This window comes from Hemitrygon akajei, chromosome 2 (genome assembly GCF_048418815.1).
Source record: "Hemitrygon akajei chromosome 2, sHemAka1.3, whole genome shotgun sequence".
NCBI classification, from domain to species: Eukaryota; Metazoa; Chordata; class Chondrichthyes; order Myliobatiformes; family Dasyatidae; genus Hemitrygon; species Hemitrygon akajei.
In genome coordinates, this window is record NC_133125.1 from 144,514,725 (window position 1) to 144,538,587 (window position 23,863).

The window sequence follows — 23,863 nt, forward strand, 5'->3', positions numbered from 1 at the left end:
AGAAAGATTGGTGCACATCAACTCTTGGTCTTAGTTTTTGGAGCAAATTAATAGCAGATTATTTTCACATCTACCTTGGCTGATTCAAGTTAACAGACTGTGGAGAATGAACACAGTTCAACAATTGACTCATTCTCATTTATCATTTCCAAATGAGAAGGAAGCAACTGTGATACCTGCAGGAATCCATTATCTTATCATAGTGTGAATTTAGACCATAAGACCATAAAAAGGTATTTTGCAGATAAAAGGAACTGGAAAACAGCAATCTTGTTTTTTACTCTATTGCTGACCTTTCTTTGCTCTTTACTGTCCTTCCATAAGTTTATAAGCTTTTAAATCTTGTTATTCCACTAAAAGGTCACTCATCCCACCTTGCAATGTGACTGCAGTACTCATCAAGATGAGGTATTACAGCAATTGACCAAGCTTTAACCCAACGAAGAGAAATGCAATGAATACATACCTAATTCTTCAGTGACGTGACCGCACACTTTGGTAAACTTTCCGTAACGATCACCAATAGACTGGATGTCAAAATACACATTTCCTGAAAAAAAAATTAAGTGTTTTTCCTAGTAAATTGAGATCACACAACTGGCAAGGTTATGAGAGTCCTTGTATTGCAGTTACTTAATTAATACTTGGACAAAATGATAATGAAGTGTGCATAGTTGTAAAAAATCACCTTGAACAACATGGTGGGCCATTAGGCACACAGTGTCTGTGCTAGCTCTTTCACAGAGCTCTCCTGCAATAGGAATTTGATAAAGCTTGGAACTCTGCAGGAAAAAAACACTGTCCATTTGATTTGACAGTCATCTAAAATCTGTGCTCTCTGGGTACCAGCACACCTGGCTTTTCCCATTTACTCCAATCAAACCCCTCATTAATTTTGATCAACTGTAATAAATCCCTCCACAAAAACAAGAACACAATTATTATACAAGAGATTCTGCAGATGCTGGAAATTATTATTTATCAGTGTGCTGTAAAGGGTAAATTAAACCCATGACGATGGGCAGTGCTATTATCTTAAACATTGTGTCTCTAAACCCTGTTTTCAAATCACAATGCTCTTAGCATTGTGAATCAGAAATGAATCATACTTCATAACAATCTACATCCCCCTAAACCACTTTCCCACCATATCACAAGGAAAACATTATTTAAGCAAAACACATCAAATCAGATTGACATTCCCAAGAGTCTAGTATCAATGTAAAGATTCATTTGAGTTATGTTCATTACTGAAATTAAAATATTGTCTATTCCAAATTAAGACATCATTCACCTTTGGAGGTAGAATAGGCATGACCATTGCAGATGATTCCCTCTATGAATTTCACAATCTGGGGAATGTTATCAGTTACTCGCATATATACTGTGGGTGGCAGAACCTGCAGTGACAATGAAAATATTGGTCAGTAAAAGAAAATTAAAAGACACATCAGAAATACACAGCTTTACCTTCACGAGCACAGATAGCAGTGAATGCACAATGGGAAATAAGCAAGATTAGTACCTTCATTGACTTAAAATATTCGGTGAGAGGTCATAAGCATATACTGGGGAGGGTGACTTGCAATGATTTAGAGCAGGGATTCCCAACCTTTTTTATGCCATTGACTCCTACCATTAACTGAGGGGTCTGTAGACATCAAGTTGGTAACCACTTGTTAGAGAGTGGGATCAAGAATAAAATATCGAAGTTTGCTAATGATACAAAGCATTTTGGTGATGTGCCCTCTGAAGAGAATGCATCAAGCGGGCACACCCAGGCTGTGAGTGACTGGGGATGATAACAGATAGAGTGCGTGGAAAAGCAGAAAATCAACTATTAAAGCTGAAAATATAGAAAGGATTTTTTTTTAAAGTCGGTATCCAGAGAGACCTGGTGCCACTACAAACAAAATCATTGAAAATTAATGTGCAGATTCAGCAAGAAATTAGGAAGGCAAAGATTATATTGGGATTCATTGCAAGACAATCTGAGAACAAAGTACGAAATGCCTTGCTCGAATTACATAGGGCCCTGGTAGCCACACCAGGAATAGTACGTACAGGTTTAGTGTCCGAATTCAAGCAAGAAGAGGACAGCACCTCACCACTTGGGGGAGGTGAGAGGGATCAGTGAGGGAACACACAAGGCTCCGCAGATATCCTTAAATGGCACATCATGAAGAAACATGATGTTCCACCTTTTGTACAAACACTCGATCCCAGAATCAGTTTCCAGTTTGTCAACAATTTCAGTAAATTAAATCTAGATAATACACACAAAATGCTAGATGAACTTTGCAGGTCAGGCATCGTCTATGGAGAGGAATAAAGAGTTTCTGGCCAAGACCCTTTATCAGAGGTTCAGTAGTGTCGTGGTTAGCATAATGCTTCACAGTAGCAGCAGCCCAGGTTCAATTTCAGCAGCTGCGTTTATAGGTTCCCCCTGTGACCGCTTGGCTTTCCTCCCACAGTCCAAAGATTTACTGGTTGTTATAAACTGTCCTGTGATTAGGCTAGGGTCGCTAGGCTGAAAGGGCCTGTTTTGCACAGTATCTCAACAGATAAATATATCGGGGCTCTAGATTATAACTTGCTACATTTCCTCAAATCAAGCTCTGGTCTTTTCACAGTTCTTTACAACAGTAAATATATTTAATTACTTTATTTTTATTTACTCTATTGAAGAAATTTATAATTTTGAACACCTTTTGAAATCACCAAATAATCTGCTCTGCTGGAACTGAATACTCGCAACTTTACTAGTCTCTCAATTTGAACTCGAACTAGAAATATCTATGAAGAGTCAGCATCTACCGAAAACTACACTGAGTTATAGTTGCAATAAAATGTTACCTTTAAGCTTGCCATATCCTGTTTGAAATCTTGTTCATAAATGGATGCAAGTACTTTCGGGGGAATATTCAACTGCAAACAAAAGTATGAGTCAGGCATTGAGTTATAATTGATTGACTTTAAATGCAAGTTCTTTGAGTTATTTACCTCCTTAGATCTCTGTATTATTTTGTCATCAATATCTGTGATAACCATCACCATGATGACATCAATGCCAAAGATATTGGTCAATATTCTTCTTATGATGTCAAATCTAACATACGAGCTAAAAAAAAACAAAGCACAGCTCTGAGAAGCAGTAGTTAAAAACATCTAGTGTGCAGTTGTACATGAAATAAATTTCACATTGATCAGCCGAGTCCAGGTACAAGGATGTGCCATGAATGACCTGGTTAGAGCTACTTGTATCTGGTCTCAATCTGAGTACTAAACTAGGTTCAATCAATGAGCTGGGATTTGCTATAGATGCTGCAGTTTGTTTGGTTAATATTCTTGCAGATGCTTACAATAGTATCTATGAAAAGCTATACATAAAGATTGACAAACAACAAAAGCACAAAGGACAAATTATACAAATATTGAAAACAGGAGTTGCATAGAGTCCTTGAAAGTGAGTCTAATTAGAGTGGAGGTGAATGAAGTTGTCCGTGCTGCTTCAGGAGCTTGATGGGTTATTCGACAATGACTGTTCTAAAACCTGGTAGTGAGAGACCTAGAGCTTCTGTACCTCCTGCCAGACTGTAGTCGCAAGGAGGGAGCATGGCCTGGATGGTGGGAGTCTTTGACAAAGGATACTGCTTTCTTGTGGGAGCACTCCAGGTAAATGTGCTCAATGGCAGGGAGGGCTTTGCCTGTGATGAACTGGACTGTATCCACCACTTTCTGTACACTTTTCCATTCCTGAGTATACTAGGCTGCAACTAGTTAGGATATCCCCCACTGTGCATCAAAGTCTTAGTGACATGCAAAATCTACACAAACTCAAGAAAGTAGAGGGTCTACCATGCCTTTTTTGTAATGGCACTTACATGCTGGTCTCAGGACAGATCGTCCAATACAACGCCAAGTTACTGACCCTCTCCACTCCAGTCCCCTAAGGGCAACTGGCTCACGGACTAGAAGCAGAATCAGGCCATTTGGCCCATTGAGTTTGCTCCACCATTTGATCAGGGCCGATTTAACTTCCACCCTTGGCTTCAAATTCTTTGAATTTGCCGACATTGACTTGAGAGGTTGCTGTAGCATTGCTCAACCAGATTTTCAACCTCCCTGCTATGTGCTGATTTGATCAATGACAGTGGATTCATCAGCAAATGCATTATAGGATTGGAGGTGTTCTGAGCCACATAATCAGAGATATAAAGTGAATAAAGCAGAGGGCTATGCATAAAGACTGAGGGATATTGTTGCCAATCTATACTGACTGGCGTCAGTCAGTGAGGATCCAGGACCAGTCTTTGAGCTCAGTGATGTGTTTCGAGGGGGTGACAGTGTGTCAAGTGTGGAGCTGCAGTCAATGAAGAGCATCCTGACATTGCACCTACACTGTCCAGATGCTCCAGAGCTGAGAGAGAGGCCAATGAAAAAGCATCTGCTGTGAAGGTAGGCAAATTGTAGCAGATCCAGGTCACTCCTGGATTAATGACTGCTTTGTTAGCAAGTGTTGTGGAGACTAGTGTAACATTGAACCTCAGTTTGCTGCTCCAACTCACTCATATTTTGGAGAAAGACATGATATTAATTGGTCGCTGCTTTAACTGAATTAATAAATTTATGTTGGTAGCTTTGCCTCCGAGTTATGGCCACAGGTCTGAGATTCCCAGAGACGAGCACGAAGTCCAGGCCAACCCTTCAGCGCAGTACCAAGTGTTACACCAACAAAAGCAACTCGTTATCAGTTCATCTTGCATAGATTACAGGGCAGTAATATGGCATTTGCAGCAAAATTAATTTTACTTGATATCAGTCAGCCTGAATTCAGGCTTGGGGCTCCACCTGGAGGACACAACACTCCACGGAGTTTGGGCTGTCAATCCCGATACACGCTGCACAAACTCTGAATCTGAGCATCCCGCTGATAAACTCAAAAGCACAACTGCAGAACAATTCAAAACTTCGCAACTATTTGTAACTTGCTGCTTGAAATGAGCAATTCCAGTCAAACCAGTGCACTCAAAATCCAAGTTAATCTGATGTCAATGGTCACTAACCCAAAATGAGAATTTTCATCAGTTTGATTTTACACTTATGTTGGAATTGTGTAAGACGTTAGTGAGGCCTAATTCGGAGTACGGTGTGCAGCTCTGGTCACCTATCTACAGGAAAGATATAAAAAAGATTGGAAGAGTGCAGAGAAATTTTACAAGGATGTTGCCAGTATTTGAAGGAAAGGTTGAATAGTTTCAGACTTTATTCCCTGAAATGTAGGGGAACGAGGGGAGATTTGATAGAGGTATACAAAATTATTAAGGGTATAGATAGGGTAAATGCAAGAAGATTTTTTCCACTGAGGATAGGTGAGACTAGAACTAGAGGTCATGCACTCAGGGTGAAAGGTGAAATGTTTAAGGGGAACATGAGGGGGAATTTCTTTATTCAGAGGGTGGTGAGAGTGTGGAACAAGCTGCCAGCAGCAGTAGGTGCAGGCTTGATTTCAACATTTAAGAGAAATTTGGATAGGTACATGGATGGGAGGGGTATGGGGCGGGTGCAGGCTGATGAATCTAGGCAGATTAACAGTTCTGCCTGGCCAAAGGGCCCATTTCTGCTCTGTAATGTTCTATGACTATAACTCAAAAATTAACAATTACAAGCAGTGAGAATGCCTTACATTTGGAGAGGGAGTGCTATGAGATTTCTCTGCTATCAGCGGGATTGGAGGTGCTGTTTTTGGATGAGATGTTAAACCATAACCTCACCTGCTCTCTGGCAGGTGTACAAAATTCTAGGAGCACTATTGTGAAGTACAACTGGTCTGCTCTCTCCAACATCCAGATGTCAAAACTTAACCCTCTGTTAAGAGATTTGTGAAGCATAGCACATTATTATATCCAAAAGTGACTACACTTCACAACTTTCTGAGCTGCAGGGGACTTTGGAATGAACTTCAGTTATGAAAGATACTACAGAAATGTATGTTTTTGTTTGCAATTTAACTCAAATAATTTTCATATACTGTATGGAATAGAAATTTTATTTATGAGAATATAGCACGGCACTTTTTCCATTAAAGAACACAATACTAGTAAGCCATTCAGCCCGACAAACCTGCTCCACCATTCAATCTGTTAATTGCTGACCTATCCCAGGCCTCAAAACACCCTCCCATGCCAGCTCCCCATAATTTTCAATTCTTCCAGGTAAATTCCGCAACCCCATACCACCCTGCCCTATTCACTTGGGATAGTCTTTTTTGTGTGTTTTTCAACATTTTCCTAACACGGGATTTGTGAAAAACCCCAAAATATATCCCAAAACGATTTTTCTTACCATTAACAATTCCAGCAGAGTTCATAGTAAGTTTGAGAATGTTTGTAAAGACAGTAAAACGATGCACAGTAAATATTGTATATTGTTTAATTAATGATTTCTATACGCAGGGTAAGGACAAAGGTGAGCAATTAACACCATGTTTACAATCACCACATCCTCCTGTTTACAAAAATCAGCCAATTCTATCAAATATCCTTACCATTTTACAAATCAGCTACTTCAGCCTTGTCAACAGCCTTTTCAACCCATCACAAACAGCTTCCTGAATTTTTATTAAGATCGCGATTAGTATAGATGATTTTGTTGCTCTTTTTCTGAATGGACCATTACATTGATTACATAATCCTGTTCTTCAAATGAAAAAGGCTTTTTACTTGTGATAAGGTGAAAACATAAATTTCAGAATAAACCCAGGTTTTGAAGGAACAATGGACCAGGATGGAAGCTGGAGTATGGAGGCCTGTTAGTAGGTCCACCTCAACATACAACTTAACAGTTGCTCACATTCACTCCTGTCGTAACGCAAAGGTTTTTACTCCCTCATGTTGTGGGATGGATGTAAGAATTAAATAAATTCAAATTCCAGACAACGCCAACTTTTCTATGTACAAACCTGTTACTATCATTTAGGCCATTTAAAATCTCCTGTACTGCAATGCATCACTGACCTTCCCTTCCATACTGACTCTTTATACTCATTTTTACTTCAGAGTTGCAGCATCTGGAGTGAATCTCCTGACCACCAGGTTTGTGCTTCTGGACTTCTGAAACAGAGGATCCACTACAAACGGGATTTTTTTGTGTGTGTTTACCTTGCATGTCCAAGGTGAGCATGGTCATATACTGTCGGTCCACAGCTATACCTGTCAAAAAAAAAACGAGACATCAGATCTGTCAATCTTTTAACTTGCCAAACAGCAGGCCCTTCAGCCCAACACATCTGACCAAAACACCTATTGGAGCTAGTCCCATGTTCCTTCGTTTGGCTCATAATCCACTGAACTTTTTTCATGCCGTGGACCCCGACCATTAACTGAGGGATCTGCCCTAAAACCTTCACATTCATGAACCTGTCTACACATTCTTTTGTAACTGTTCCCACCTCTGGCAGCTCATTCAATATCCCACTAATTGCCGCTCAGATTTCCTTTAAATGCTCTCCCTCTCATCATAAATCTTTAGTTTTATACTTGCCTGGATTGGAAAAAGAAGTCCAACTATAAACCCTGTCAATACCCCCCATGATTTTATAAACCTCTAAAGTTACTCTTCAGCCTCTTTCATTCTAGACCAGGGGTTCCCAACCCATTTCCTGCCATGGCCAATCCCACTGAGCAAGGGGTCCATGGACCCCAGCTTGGAATCCCTGCTCCAGATACAAGATCCTGGTCTATCCAGTTGCTCCTTGCAACGCAAGCCCTTTAGTCCAACATTCTCCAAAATCCACCCTCATGACCACAGCAGCACTCTATTCAGGTGTGGGCCCATCAGCATCTCGTAGTTGTACAATGGCATGCTTTTAACTCAGTGCCTTGACCAATGAACACAAACACAGGCCTTTGTCACCACTTTCAGCACGTACATGTTCTTCCAGATCTTTCTGTTCTATAAATATTCTCAGGGGCCTGTTATTCAGTATCTATGTCCCACCTGGTTTGAATTCAATTCAGCTTTGTCCGAGTTTAATTCCACCTGCCATTACTTTGGCCACTTTTGCAGCTGATCCAGCTCGAGTTGTATCCTTCTTTACTATCCACCACATCACTAGTTCATCCACAACCTTGATAATCATATCTATATTATCAAACAAATCTTTTAAATATATATGACAAACTGGGTACTGAGCACTGAACCCTGGTCAAAGGACTGCAGTGAGCAAACCTGCACTACCACCCTGATTCCAGTCACCGAAATTCTGTGCCCAATTAGATAGCTCAGGATGGATTTCATCTTCTGGACTGAAGATTGTGACTGTAGCTCAGAAATCAGAGCCTGTCAACCTGGGATACAATCTTTTCTTCCTACTTTGTGTCCACAGTCCACTATATCACACTCATTCTATATGCGATCTTATTTACAAATCACCTGTGTGGTACCTTAACCAGAGCTTTCTAAAATTTAAATGTAGAACATGCCTGGTTTCTCCTTAGCAACACAAGAGCTCAAGAGAAAGCGAGACTGCACTGCATATCTGTTCTGCCATTCAATCACTGATAATTCAGCTTTGCCTCAACAGAAACTTTGTACCCTCTCTATTTCTTTCAAACCCAATGTCTGTCAGTCTCTACCATGATCTTTTCTCAGACTCCACTTGCACAATACATCAAAACATCCAGTGAATGTGCTGCTTCCATCAAAGACCAACGCAGTCTGCGGCAGCCCACAAGCACTACTGTGCTTCCGGCAACAGCACATGTCCACAATTTACCAACCCAAACCTGTACGTGTTTGAAATGCGGGAGGGAACCCAAATGGTCACAGGGAGAACATACAAACTCCTTACAGATAGTGGCAGGAATAGATAGATAGATAGATGATAGATAGATAGATACTTTATTCATCCCCATGGGGAAATTCAACTTTTTTTCCAATGTCCCATACACTTGTTGTAGCAAAACTAATTACATACAATACTTAACTCAGTAAAAAATATGATATGCATCTAAATCACTATCTCAAAAAGCATTAATAATAGCTTTTAAAAAGTTCTTAAGTCCTGGCGGTAGAATTGTAAAGCCTAATGGCATTGGGGAGTATTGACCTCTTCATCCTGTCTGAGGAGCATTGCATCGATAGTAACCTGTCACTGAAACTGCTTCTCTGTCTCTGGATGGTGCTATGTAGAGGATGTTCAGAGTTATCCATAATTGACCGTAGCCTACTCAGCGCCCTTCGCTCAGCTACCGATGTTAAACTCTCCAGTACTTTGCCCACGACAGAGCCCGCCTTCCTTACCAGCTTATTAAGACGTGAGGCGTCCCTCTTCTTAATGCTTCCTCCCCAACACGCCACCACAAAGAAGAGGGCGCTCTCCACAACTGACCTATAGAACATCTTCAGCATCTCACTACAGACATTGAATGACGCCAACCTTCTTAGGAAGTACAGATGTAACCGTGATCTGCTGTAATGCTATGCTTCAGTGCCACAATTGGCAAATCCCAAAGATTCGTGATCTTCAGAGAATAAATAACCAAATTTTTGTCTTAAAGGGTGACTGCTTATTCTACAATCTGCCCCTAGTTAAAAATACCCAGACAAAAAGTATTGCTTCAACACCCTTCCACCAGAAACTTGTAAGGCTCACTAAAATTACCTCTATTCCTTCCAGACTTAAGTATAGCCACAAACTGCTCAGCCCCTCTTCAAACATCAACCTCGTCACCCTGAACTTCCTCCAATGCACTTCCTTTCTTAGAGACCAAAATTAAACAGATGACATCCGGTGTGATCTGGCTATTATCCCAGAGAGATGCACCAAAGCTTCTCTACTTATACAGTGCTGAGGGTCCCTCTGACTATGGGAGGGGCAGTGCTGAGGGTCCTTCTGACTGTGGGAGGGGCAGTGCTGAGGGTCCTTCTGATTGTGGGAGGGGCAGTGCTGAGGGAACACTACATTTGTGAGAGGGACGACAGCGAGGGAGTGTCACTGTGACAGAGGGCAGTAAGGAAGAGCCACACTCGGGAGAGGCGGGACAGAGGGAGTGTCCTATCGCGGTAGTGAGGGGCGACCGGAGTCGGAGAGCGCGGTACCAGGAGGCAGTGGCAGGGGCCGACAGCACCAAAGGCTGCTTGTTGCCCGTTCGGCTGTTGTAGACCTGCAGGCCGGCTGGGTGGCCGTTCTCAGTTCCGCCGCGACCGCAAGAGCCAGGCCGCTCTTGCTGCAAGCTCCGAGCCTGATCTCCGCTCACGGAGCACCGCAGACGCCTAGGGGCAGCGCTCCAACACCGACGACCAAGCAAGCTCCTCATGGCGCTACCGCAGCACAGGCCACGGGGGCGGTACAATAAACGGGAAAAGGCGCGGCCATCCGGCGGAAATGGGTGTGGCTATGCAGTCCCGCCCCCATCGTGTGTCAATCAGTCTGTCTGACAGACGGAGGCTGCGACAAGCAGTGGGCTGTGGGGTAGGGACGTGAGGGGGAAGGGTGTGAAGTCGGAGGGGAAGGAGGTGGGGATGCCTTCTAAGGAGGTCTGTGTCACTGAGAGTTATGAGTTATCTGCAGTCACGGCCCGGGGAAAACATTTCAAAACTCTAGCAACCGGCAGCTCCCATAGCAACGGAGGCGCCCTTACTCTACCTCACGATCGGAGGAAAAATACAGCAATGACCTTTCAACCGCGGCTTTCTGCCCGCACATTTTAAATGTGTCCCGCTCGTGGCGCACAGCCTGCTGGACTTGTAGTCTAAACTACCCCGGATGACAGTGAGCGATGGGCGATAGAGACTCCAGCTCCCAGATGACACTGCGACGGACATGCGTATTCCAGACCACCGGCTGTTGACGGCTCCTATTTACGTGGGCGGGACCGAATGGGAGCTAGCTCCCGCCGCCTGAGCCTGCCGATTGGTGAAATCCTTCCCTTTACTCGGCAATAGTTGCAGCTAATAGGGTGTATCGTGCTGCCAATCACTAATTAAAGTGCGGCATCTGTCAGGAGCTTTGGTGGAGATAAATAGAAAACACACGTTGGATCCCAATTGACAGATGACTTTACGAAACATGCGCCTGCCAAATGTGACAGCTAAAATAAATAGTTGGAAGGACAATTGTCAGATGGGCACGAGCTGTGGCGGGCGCTCAGAGACGTCACAATACTATGCAAATGAGGACCGCCGACGCGCATGCGTGCTGTCCTCTCGAGTGTTTCCCAAGTGTTTCAAACTGGGTTCGCTGTTTCCACGTTGGATTCAAAGCCCCGGGATTGGGATCGGACTGTGTAGGGGTAGAGGGGCACTGAGGCCAAGGAGGCTGTACCCACACTCGCCGATGTAAGGGGAGAGCTCTCCAGTCCACGCCTCGCTCTGTCCCGGCAGTGTCTTTTCAAATTTGCTTGTTTATTTTTTCCAAAAAGAGAAAGGCGGAGTGAGCGAGAGTGAGGGGCTGAGGCTTGCACCGTGTGAGCGAACGAGTGTGGCCCAAGGAAAGTCCGTCTGTTCCCCTCCCCTATTGCCCCAACAAATAACAAATGTAGCTTGCAAGATGCTGAGTCCTGCGAACGGGGAGCAGCTGCACGCTGTGAACTATGTGGAGGACTATCTGGATTCAATCGAGTCTCTGCCTTTCGATCTTCAGAGGAACGTTTCTCTGATGAGGGAAATCGATGCTAAATACCAAGGTAGGAACTGGGGTGCGAGCCGGCTCCCATCAAACCGCTGCAGCACTGGGGCGGGCCGAACAAAAGAGCCGCTCCAGCACTCAGCCATTTTGGCAGAAAGAGGAATAAATGTCTGACAGTCAGCGACGCAGGAGAGTAGTGAACAGACAGCTCGACCGGGTTCGGGAGCCGGGCAGCGGGCGGGCGGGGAAGAGAGCGAAGGGTCCCCTTTTCTCAGCTTGGGACCTCAAGGCTGCTCTCCCTCAGTGAGTCTTCTTTAACGGGGCTGAAAGAGTGTCGGCAGGCGACGATCGCAGCCTCTACTCGACCCGTCTCCTGTATCCAGTTCCCCGGCCGGCGTCGAGGCAACTGCTCCATGGTCAAGGGGCCTATCGGAGGGGGCGGGTGTATGCGCAGAGTTGCGGATAACGGGCAGAAGGAAGGGGTGGCTTGGCATCTGGGTGTGTGCAACGGGTCCGAGCACAGAGCGCGGAATCAGCTCGTTCCAAGCGGCGCCGCCGCGCTAAGCAGCCGCCTCGCTGCGGCCTTAGTTATAGCTCCTGTCCTCATTAGCATAAACTCACCTCCTCCATGTTCATTGGTTGCCACTTGTTTCCTTGTTAGCCGCTGCTTGTCTCCTGATAGGTAGATGACGCTGCCGATCTTTAAGGAGGTGGAGTCAACTGTACGGCACGACTTTATGATAGGCTGTCGGTTGTGCCTGTCACTGAGAGAGACGATTCGCTTTTGATAGGTTATTTTCGTTGTCAGTCACTGTGGTCAGCCAGTCCCCGTTGCACACAGAAGAACGCAACCGGCCCGTGCGCGCATCCGAGAGGCAGTTGCAACCGTCAGTCAGTGGCTCAGGGGCGAGGTCAGCGCAGCGTCCTTTGATTGGGTAAATTGAATGCCAATCATTGGGAACATTGCAATTTGAGGACGTATATGCTAATCAGTTGCCCCGCGGGAAGGTTTCTGCTTTCTCATTGACTACTGCTTTGCAGACCTTGACAATGATTGGTTGAAGGCCATGCCCATCAGTCTGGTGGGTGTATTTCGCCGGCCTCTTGTTTATTCTCCATTTTAGGTCTTTTCGCTTAGCTCAATCCCGGTTGTCTGTCCTCGGTACTTTATGACTCTTATTCCCGGTCTGGGTTCCTGGTCCCTGGTCCCTGGTCCCGTCAGCCTTCCTAAAGCTGGGCAGCCGGGTAATCTTGTTACTTGTGGTCCTTTCTCCCGCTGAGTGAGCCCGGAGGGCCGGGGAGAGGATGATAGATCCTGGGTTATTTATAAATTTACGAGTAACTAATACAAACAGTGAGAAGTGTGGCTGAATAAATGTTGGTCCTTTCGGGAATGTTCGTGGCGGGAGGGGGGGGGGAAGGATTTACAGTCAGGCAATAAGGAGAGGTCACAGTTTTTAAATTGTTTTGAAAAGTCTTTAATGGAGGAAACAAAATCTCAGTACATTACTGGGGAACTTAAACCTATCTCAACAGAGGGAAAATACTCAGCAAATTAAAAGAGGTAAAAGCTGAGCAGACCAGCATCCTCGAGTCTGGAAGTTTTCCCCTGAAACTTCCTGCATCCCAGAAAGATCCCATTCATTTGGAAAACGTAAGGTCGCTATTTAAGAACTACTTTCTTTAAAAAAAGCAAAAGCACGAAACAATAGGCCATTTTGCCGAACTGTCACTGGGAAGATGCAGGAATTTGTTAATAATACAGAACAGTACATGCCCTTCAGACACAATGTTAACTAATTAATTAAAATTTCTAGTAACACACACAAAACTTAGCAGGCCAGGTAGCATCTATGGAATAGAGTGAACAGTGGAAGTTTTGGGCTGAGACCCTTCATCAGGACTGGAGAGGAAAAAAAGATAAGTTAGAAGACCTTGTACTTCTTCCTCACCTTGATCTAACTTCTCATCTTTTTTTCCAGTCCTGATGAAGGGTCTCGGCTCGAAACGTCGACAGTTAACTCTTTTGCACAGATGCTGCCTGGCCTGCTGAGTTCCTGCAGCGTTTTGTGTGTGTTCCTCAGATTTCCAACATCTGCAGGATTTTCTTGCCTTTGAAATAAAATTCTTAACAAGACTTACCCCTTCTGCCTACACAACGTCCATATCTCTCTGTCCTCTGCTTGTCCATGTGCTGGTCTGAGCCTTTTAAACAACTCTGTCCTGCGTTTAGTGTAACACTTTACGACGCCAGCTGTAAGGTGTGAGTTCGATTCCTGCTGCTGTCTGTAAGGACATTCTCCCGGTGACTGTGTGTTTTCCGCAGGTGCTCCAGCTTCCTCCCACATTCCAAAAATGATGAGCAAAGTTGTGGGCGCACACTGGAAATGGAAGCATGGCAACACTTGCGGGCTGCCCCCTGCACATCTTGGACTGTGTTGGTGCATTTCACTCTGTGTTTCAACGTACATGTGACAAATAAAGCTAATCTCTTGTTACTTATTTGTCTCCACCACCATTCCTAACAGCACATTCCAGTCCCACCACCACTCTGTGGGGGAGGGGGGGGAGAACTTGCCTCGTACATTAAAGAAAATTCCAGGGGATTTAGAAAATGATACAACAACAATAGGTGAAAGTGGCTTTGTAAAAGGGAGATTCTGTCCAGTTCCTTGGTGTTCTTTGGGTAACAAATGGAATGTACAAAGAAGGGCCGGTATATTTGAACTTCTAGAAAGCACTGGATACGGTTCTAAGTAAACTGCACCGGAGTGTAATGTTGGTTAATTTATTCACACTGATAGGGTGACCCAGAGGCAAATAGGAAAAGTTCAAAGTACATTGATCATCAAAGAATGAGTATCTTGAGGTTTGTCTCCTTACAGGCAGCCACAAAGCAAAGAAACCCACCAGAGCCCAGTAAAAAAGTTACATCAGACAAAGAGTTTGGATAAGTGTTTAAGCTACACCACAGGTGTCAATGTTCAACCTTCAATCATATATAATTTTTATTAACCCTTTGATAAAGGGACTAAAGACTGCTGCGGGCAAGTTTGTCGCTGGTACAGAGTTAGGTGGGTTGTGAGGATTAATGTGGAGTCTGCAGGAGGATGTGGGTGGGCCGATGGAGTATAATCTGGGAAAATGTGAGGATGTCCACTCTGGAAGGAAATAGGAAAAAACAAATGATTTGCTTGGGTTGAGTGAGACTGCAAAAGCTATAGTGTACAGGGAACTGGAGGTCCTGTATATTAAACGCAGAATCAGCTTACAGGTACAGTAAGTAATTAGGAAGGGTAGTGGAATGTTCATGTTTTTTGCAAATGGGACGCTGGTACACTAAGTCCTTGTTAATTGTAAGGGATAGGGACACTGTCTTCCGACAGATAAGGGAAACATGAAGAGCACTAGGTTCACTAGTTAACTAATGCCACAATGACATACAACCATCAACTCTGATATCGATATTTACAACTTGTTAGAGGGGTGTAGTACTGTGGTCCTGGCTCTCATGTTCCTGACCTTCAGTGATCCTGTTCCCAACTCCAGCTGGACACTGGCACGGGCTTCCATTAACAGAAATAGTCAGTGCTGGGAACGGTCAGTGGGTCGGGTAGCATCTGTGGTGGAGACAGAGTCACTGTTTCAGGACAAAGAAGGCTGTGGAAGAGGATGTCAGACCTGAAATGTCCACCCTGTTTCTCAATCCACAGATGCAGCCTGACCCGCTGAGTGTTTTCAGCACTCTCGCTGTTTCTGTTTCAGATTTTCTGCATCTGCATTATTTTTCACTCTCTCAGTGACATCTCAGATCTGTGGAATGTGACTCCATGGATTATAAGGACATTGTATAGTGATTTGATCTCCATATTGAAGGATATTTGCACAGTACAGAGAAAGTTGACTGGGCAGATTGCTGAGATGGAAGGGTTGATGCATGAGGAGAAGTTGAGGAAGTTGGGTTTATTCACTGGAAATGTGGTTCCCTTACTCAGCCGTGGGATTCGGAGGGGGTTTTCAGGGTGAGTACTGAGAGGATATTGCCCGTGGTGGAGAGATCTAGACAACGGGGGACATAGTTTCAGAGCACGGGATCTCCAGTTTAAGGAGATGAGAAATTCATCCCTGGGGGTTGTGAATCTTTTGGTGGGGGAATGAAGTGGAGGCAAGGACTGCCCCCAATATTTAATCTGCAATGGGTGGGGGCGGGGGGGGTTTGAAAGGAGGAGGTTTCAGGTGTGGTTGGAGCAGGGGTGCAGGAGATAGGGTGAGGGAGAAGGAACATGGATGAAGGGTGACGGGGAGCGAGATGGGGTGGAGGGGGCAGGGAAGCAGTGTGTGGTGGGGATAGGGGGGAGAACAGAGTGAGGAGGTGGGGTAGAGGGGGAGGGAGCCAGGATGAAGGAGCTGGGAGAGAGGAAGTGGGTGGAGGGGACAGGGGAAGGAACTGAGACGGAGAGGGAGCTGAAGAGTAATGTCGAAGGTGTGGTGTTATCAAACAGTGGTTAGAGGGGCCGAGTGGCCTGTACCTAATGTGTTTATTACCCATCAAGATGAATATGAGGATTTCTGGTACAGAGAATCAGTCGTGATTCTACTGAGGGACAGCACGGGCTCAGAGGGCAGCAGGCCTTTCTTCCTTTACTAATTCTGCCCTTCCAAGTCCGATAATGTGGTATTTGAACCCCCTCTGGTCGAGAACTGGGCCCTATCACTATATAATACACCAGTGGCCTTTCAGCCAGATGGAACGTGTTCTGGAGACACACGGGACTGCCCCTACTGGAATCTGGGACATGCAATCCGCTGGAGGAACTCAGTGGGGGGGGGGGGGGGGGGGGGAAATTGTCAATGTTTCCATCGGAGAGCCTGCATCGGTACTGAGAGCGGAGAGGTGAGGGGGCCAGCAAAGATTGGAGAAGCAGGGGGCGTGTGAGGCGGCTGTGGGAGGGTCACATCGTGAGGGGGCGATACTGAGTCAGGATCAAGTTTATTATCACTGGCATGTGTCGTGAAATTTGTTAACAGCAGTTCAATGCAATACATAATATAGAAGAAGAAAAATAATAATAAATCAATCAATTACAGTTTACATATATTGACTAGATTAAATATGCAAAAACTGAAATAATATGTATTTAAAAAGTGAGATAGTGTTCAAGGGTTCAATGCCCATTTAGAAATCAGATGGTAGAGGGGAAGAAGCTGTTCCTGAATTGCTAAGTGTGTGTCTTCAGAAGGGTCACATTGTCAGAGGGGTGGTACTGAGGGGGGTCACTCTGTGGGAGTGGTGGTACTGAGGTAGGGTCACAGTGTGGGAGGGGTGATACCGAGGGAGGGTCACATTGTGAGGGATGATACTGAGGGAGAGTCACAGTGTAGGGGGTGGTACTGAGGGAGGGTCACTCTGTGGGAGGGTGGTACTGAGGGAGGGTCACTCTGTGGGAGGGGTGATACCGAGGGAGGGTCACTCTGTGGGAGGGTGGTACTGAGAGAGGGTCACTCTGTGGGAGGGAGTGTCACTCTGTGGGAGGGTGGTACTGAGGGAGGGTCACACTGTGGGAGGGTGGTACTGAGGGAATGTCACTCTGTGGGAGGGTGGTACTGAGGGAGGGTCACTCTGTGGGAGGGTGATACCGAGGGAGGGTCACTCTGTGGGAGGGTGGTACTGAGGGAATGTCACTCTGTGGGAGGGTGGTACTGAGGGAGGGTCACTCTGTGGGAGGGTGATACCGAGGGAGTGTCACCCTGTGGGAGGGGTGATACCGAGGGAGGGTCACTCTGTGGGAGGGAGTGTCACACTGTGGGGGGGGGGTGGTACTGAGGGAGGGTCACTCTGTGGGAGGGAGTGTCACACTGTGGGGGGGGTGGTACTGAGGGAGTGTTGCTCTGTGGATGTGGTACTAATGGAACGTGACACTGGGAGGAGTTGCCTTTGGGATGAGACATCACATTCAGTGAGAAATCCCTTGTAGTTTTCTCGAAATTGTGACCTGGGGTCAGTATTCATCCTGACTCGGGGAACCCGGTCGTTATTGTACTGCTGCTTGTGTGATCTTGCTGTGCTGACAGTGGTGGCCGTGTTCCCCTCACGACAACGGTCGCGGCGCAGGCTCATTGTGGTGGGCCGACACCTGTGTGACGCATCTCTCTCCCTCTCTGTCAATCCCCCTCTCCCTCTCCCTTTCTCTGCAGACATCCTGAAGGAGCTGGACGAGTACTATGAGAAGCATCGGCGGGAGACGGACGTGGCGCAGCGCCGGCGCATCCTGCACTACATCCAGCGGGCTCTGATCCGCAGCCAGGAGCTGGGCGATGAGAAGATCCAGATCGTCAACCAGATGGTGGAGCAGGTGGAGAACCGGAGCCGGCAGGTGGAGGGGCACGTCGAGCTCTTCGAAAACTGTGCCGACGCCAGTGATGCCAATGGCAAGTCCTCGTTGGACAGGTCCAGGAACGAGGGCACGGCACCCGTGGAGAAGGCCAGCGCCAAGAGGTCCAGGAGGCAGCGCAACAACGAGAACCGGGAGAACACTTCCAGCAACCACGACCACGAGGAGACCAGCGCCGGAATGCCCAAGGAGAAGAAGGCAAAGACCTCCAAGAAGAAGAAGAGGTCCAAGGCCAAGGCAGAGAGGGAAGCTTCTCCCACCGACCTCCCCATCGATCCCAACGAGCCCACCTACTGCCTGTGCAACCAGGTCTCCTACGGAGAGATGATTGGCTGTGACAATGATGAATGTCCCATCGAGTGGTTCCACTTCTCCTGTGTGAGTCTCCACCACAAACCCAAAGGCAAATGGTACTGTCCCAAGTGCAGGGGCGAGAATGAGAAGACCATGGACAAAGCACTGGAGAAATCCAAAAAGGAAAGGGCGTATACCAGGTAGTTCCAGGGTCAGTGCCCGCTCTCTGTACAGCAACAGATCCCTGTGTATTTATTACTGACGTGTCCCCCTCTCTCTGGCCAAGTGGATAGTGGGGAGTGCTCTAAAGAAGGCATTTGTCCTGGAGACCAGTTTATAGGTTTTTTTCCCCAAGTAACAGTGAGGACTCAAAAAGAGCCCAGGTTTTTACGTTTCATGTCCGGTGCCTGGACTAGTTTTTGTTTTGTAAAAAAAACACTTTCTTGAAAAAAATTGTAAAAATGTCAATCGTCATTTCCTTTTTTAAAATCTACATCTCTCTCTGGACAAAAACAATAAAGAAGAGGAAATGGTTTTTATTAAAAATATTTATCAGAAATAGCTGCCTTTTTAGTTTCTCAAGAGTTTGTATAAATGTACAGGTAGGAACTTTCCATGTATAGTGTATGATTCACAGTATTGGGGTTTAACCAGATTGTAAGAAATAATTTTATTGTTACTTGTTTAACAGAAACCTGTACAGATGTGATATACATTATAAAGGATGAATGAAGGAGCTGTGTGTGTGATTTGTGCCTCATTCTGGTCTCCAGCCACTGTGCTCTGATTCCACCTGTGCCTCCTGTGGTTTTCCATCCCAGTTGCTGTCCAGATACACTTGGCTGTCCCCCCCCCCCCCCCACTTAACTTTGCTTCCACAGTCTGTGATTGTGGTGGGAAACTTTGCCCCTTTGCCTGAGCAAAGGAGACTGTTGATAGATTCTCAGCAACGACTAGGGACACGTGGAAAAGCCCCTGAGCTTCAGAAATTTACTCACCATATGTAGGTGTGGCTGCGTGCGAGTGCAGATACGTGTTGCTATGCGTGTACCGTTGTGGCTGTGTATAACAATTATTTCCTTTACACTTGTGTACAGGAAATGGCATTAAACAAGCTTGTATCTTAAAATGTTTGTGTGTGTGTGGGTGTTTCGCTATGTGTGTGAGTGTGTATGTATGTGTGCACTTGTAACTAATTGTCTGCAAGTTTAAAATATCCACATCAGCACAATATCCTCAAAACCACGGCCCCTTGACCACTTGTGGATTTCTGAAATGGTTTTGCCTGGACAAGTGTCTCTCCGTGTCACAATGTCCCAACCACCATCATTGTAAAAATGGCCTCTCCCACCATGCCCATGTGTGTACCATCTACAAAACACGCTGCAATTCCTCGCCAAGGTCACCTGGACAGCCCCTCCCAGACCCAACATAGACCCCACCATGGGCAGCAGCTCATGGGAAGACCACCACCTTCACGCCCCTCTCCTATCCTGACTGGGAAATCTATCATGCAGCCTGCAGCATCACTGGGTCTAAACTGGAACTCCATCCCGAGCAGCGCAGTGGAAGCACCTTCACCAGAAGGACTGCAGACGGCTCAGCCCCGCCATTTTTGACACAGTTATGGATGCTGGTTGTGAGAGGAAAGATTCTGAATGCATCTCATTGTCCAAGCACAAGGAGTCTAGACTGCGACTTGGAACCAAAGGGAAGTGCATTTACCGAGCTTTCACGTTCTCTTTCTGCCAGGAAACAAACTGAATTGAACTATGCTGCAGTGGGAGATGTGTCAGTCAGGTTGGTTATGTGGGTTAATTATCTTGCACAATTTGGGGTGGCTGTTCCTGCGCTTTCCTCTTCTATGTACTGTGATGTGATGTGAGCCGAAAGTGGAAGAGACTGGGAGCTGGAAATGAATGAAAGTTCGGCAGAGGGAAGGAGTCGACCTGCATGCACCAACTCTCCTGTGCATCAGTTCCAGGGATTTCTCTAACATCGGAGCACCAGCTATGTGCTCTGTACCTGTGATGCTGCCGCAAGTAAGTTTTTCATTCTACCTGTACACACGTGCTTGTGCATGTGGCAATAAGCTTTGACCTTGGCAAGGAGCCAGGCTGAGCCCCTTGTTTCCACACCCTCTGGGCCTGTTCCCTGTGACTGACGGTTGCAGGTAACTCCATCACAGATCAGCGTGGCCTCCCAATGGCCTTATGTGCAGAACCTGAGTGGAGTAGCAGGTGGGAGACTAACTTGTTCACCTGCTGACCCATTTCCTGGACAAGTCGGAGCAGGAGTGGCCATTTCTGTCTTTCAGTAGTCACAGCTGGTCCTGTTCCTCCGGTCCCTTCTCAGTCCACAGTCCTACAACTATCCAAACCTCCAGCCCCCAGCCGCGAATCCCTCAGATGCCTGACCCTTCTGCGTATTTGTGAGATTTCCAAAATGGGTCAGCAGGTGAAGGACTGAATTTGCTATGTCCCCAAACTGTCCTTGTGATTTAGCTGCCTTTTTGTCGCCTAATTTATTTTGTGTTTTCGGTTAACTTCCCACCTACAGCTCTGCTCAGGATCTGCTTGTGATCACTTATGACGAAGAGTAATATCCTCATCCTGAGACTGAAACTAAGATGTACTGAGCCTCAGACTCAGAATAACACCATAAGACCAGAAGACGTAGGAGCAGAATTAGGTCATTCAGTCCATCAAGTCTTTGCAATCTCATCATGGCTGATTTATTATCCCGTTCAACTCCATTCTCCTGCCTTCTCCCCTTAACCTTTGACACCCTTACGAATCAAGAACCTGTCAACCTCCATTTTAAATACACCCAATGACTTTCTCTCCACAGCTGTCTGTGGCAATGAATTCCACAGATTCACCACCCTCCAGCAAAAGAAATTCCTCATCTCTGTTCTAAAGGACGTCCTTCTGTTGTGAGGCTGTGCACTCTGGTCCTAGACTCCCTCGCTATAGGAAGCATCCACTTTACACAGGTCTTTCAATATTCAATAGTTTCAATGGGAACCCGCCCTCATTCTTCTAAACTTGACCATGTACAGGCCCAGAGCCATACATTAACAATCTCATTCCTGAGATCATTCTCGTGAACCTCCTCTGGACCCTTTCCAATGGCAGCACAGCTTTTCTAAGATAAGGGGCCCCAAACTGCTGACAATACTCTGTGTAGCCTGACTTATGTTTTATAAAACTTCAGCATGACATCCTTGCTCCTAGACCTCCGGAAATGAATACTAACATTGCATTTGGCTTCTCACTTTCTGTCCTGACCCTCCAGTGAGGGAAGCAGCGTCCACTGCCCACCCTGACCCAATCCTAGGGATCCTGTGACCCAGTGAGATCACACTCAGCCCAGTAAACACACTCACTTTCTCCAAGGACAGCCCCACCACCCTTCTGAGTCTACAGCTCTGCGCAGCCTCTTTCGATCCTGCGCATTGGAGCCACCGTACTAGACAGCCAGAATGCTCTCCAGGGTCCATCTGTAGAAATATCTCCTCCTCCTGCTTCAAAACATCCACCATTGTCCCTGTACCTACAAAGACCAAGGTAACATGTCTGAACGACTGGCATCCTGTCACACTCACCTCAATAATAAGCAAATGCTTTGAGAGGCTGGTCAAGGACTACATCTGCAGCATGGAGCCAACCACACTGGACCTCCTACAATTCCCTACCGACACAACCGATCGACAGATGACATAATAGCCTCAGCTCTGCATCCTGTCCTTACACATTTGGAGAAGAGAGATGCTTATGTGAGAAAACTGTTCTTGGACTCCAGTTCAGCATTCAACACCATAATTCCCTCCAGGTTTCACAAGAAGCTCAGAGACCTCAGTCTTCACCCTGCCTTGTGTAGCTGGATCCTGGACTTCCTGTCAGAGCACCGGCAGGTGGTAAGAGTGGGCTCCCTTACCTCTGCCCCTCAACGCAGGTGCCTTTCAGGGCTGTGTACTAAGCCACCCTCCTTTACTCTCTGTATACCCATGACTGTGTTGCCACCCACAGCTCCGATCTGCAAATTAAATTTGCCTATGACACTACACTGATTGGCCTAATCTCAAATAATAATGAGGCAGCCTACACAGACGAAGTCATCACCCCGACACAGTGGTGTCAAGAAAACAACCTCTCCATCAATGTAGCGAAAACAAAGGAGCTGGTTGTGGACTACAGGAGGAATAGAGACAGGCTAACCCCTACGGACATCAATGGATCTGGTATCGGGAGGGTGAACGGCTGTAAATTCCTCAGCATAAACATCACCGAGGATCTCACATGGTCTGTACATACCGGCTGTGTGGTGAAAAAGGCACAACAGTGCCTCTTTCACCTTAGACAGTTGAAGAAGTTTGGTATGCCCCCCCCCCCCCCCAAATTCTAAGAACTTTCTATAGGGGCACAGTTGAGAGCATCCTGACTGGCTGCATCACTGTAAGGGAACTGTACTTCCCTCAATCGCAGGACTCTGCAGAGAGTGGTGCAGACAGCCCAGCGCATCTGTAGTTGTGAACTTCCCACTCTTCAGGACATTTACAAAGACAGGTGGGAAAAAAGGCCCGAAGGATCATTGGAGACCCGAGTCACCCCAACCACAAACTGTTCCAGCTGCTACCATCCGGGAAACGGTACCACAGCATAAAAACCAGGACCAACAGGCTCCCGGACAGCTTCTTCCACCAGGCCATCAGACTGGTTCATTCATGCTGTATTTCTATATTATATTGACTATCCTGTTGTACATAATATTTATTATAAATTACTATAATTGCACGTTGAGAAGTAATGTAAAGGTTTTTACTCGTCACGTATATGAAGGATGTAAGTAATAAAATCCATTCAATTCATCTGCAAACTCTGCATGTGCTGATGTTACCTGGTGGGCCCTTGTTTAACAGAACATCCTTTAGTGAAGACCTCCTCGAATGCCTTCTGAACTCTTTCTCCATCCTGTCAGTGGCTCCTCAAAACATAATAATTGTCAATCACAATTTCCTCCATAAAATCACATTGGTTTTATCTGAGTGAGAATGAATTTTCCGGGTGTATGTCTCAGTGATTGTTCCCAGGGTGATGCCGATGTCAGGATTTAGCTTCTCTGCATTTGTTGCCCCTTCTTGTATTGTGTAGTCAGCTTCATGCTGCTGGGTCTGTGTCAGAACCTGGCATTAGTGTTTGCCCTGTTAGGCTGCGGGCTGCAGCTGAGATCGGCGGGTTTCCCTGTTCCGATACACTGTCTGTGTGAATCTCCGGCGAGTGCAGGGATGGGGAGATGGTGCAGATAACAAGGGAACTGACAAGATGGAATAGGATAGAGGGGAAGGTGAAACCTACACAAGAGAAGTAGAGTCACAGAGACATACAGCACAGGTCAGGCCTTTTGGCCCACCCAAAGCATACTAACATTCAGGTACTATTTACACCGATCTCACTCTATTCTCACCACATTCCCATCAACTCACTCCAAATTTTTTCATCTGTTCTGTTGTATCTCTTAGTCCTCCTGTGAATCCTCGAAGAAAATG

General features: G+C 46.1%; 2 protein-coding genes across 3 annotated transcripts in view; one reads left to right on the forward strand and one right to left on the reverse strand.

The window, feature by feature from the left end:
- The window catches only part of cars2 (cysteinyl-tRNA synthetase 2, mitochondrial), a 42,546-nt gene extending 32,198 nt beyond the window's left edge, over positions 1-10,348 (reverse strand). Inside the window, exons 1-6 of one of the 2 annotated variants that reach the window (XM_073029058.1) lie at positions 10,102-10,348; positions 7,161-7,211; positions 3,004-3,121; positions 2,857-2,928; positions 1,295-1,400; positions 467-550 (exon numbers count right to left, since the gene is read on the reverse strand). In XM_073029058.1, the coding sequence (XP_072885159.1) occupies positions 467-550; positions 1,295-1,400; positions 2,857-2,928; positions 3,004-3,121; positions 7,161-7,211; positions 10,102-10,319 (649 nt within the window). In that variant the 5' untranslated portion in view covers positions 10,320-10,348. The remainder of the gene's footprint in view (positions 1-466; positions 551-1,294; positions 1,401-2,856; positions 2,929-3,003; positions 3,122-7,160; positions 7,212-10,101) is intronic. The other variant, XM_073029061.1, reaches the window with a different exon arrangement.
- An 832-nt stretch (positions 10,349-11,180) lies between these two features.
- On the forward strand, positions 11,181-19,051 carry ing1 (inhibitor of growth family, member 1). Its single transcript, XM_073029070.1, has 2 exons — positions 11,181-11,687; positions 17,825-19,051. Exons 1-2 carry the CDS (start codon positions 11,552-11,554, stop codon positions 18,517-18,519), a joined length of 831 nt encoding a protein of 276 aa, XP_072885171.1. The 5' UTR covers positions 11,181-11,551; the 3' UTR covers positions 18,520-19,051.
- Positions 19,052-23,863: the final 4,812 nt, after the last annotated feature.

Excerpts from the sequence above, each read along its gene's own strand:
- ing1 (XM_073029070.1), top strand. The coding sequence starts at position 11,552 with ATGCTGAGTCCTGCGAACGGGGAGCAGCTGCACGCTGTGAACTATGTG. Across the intron at positions 11,688-17,824 it reads AATCGATGCTAAATACCAAG|ACATCCTGAAGGAGCTGGAC; the intron begins GTAGGAACTGGG and ends CTTTCTCTGCAG.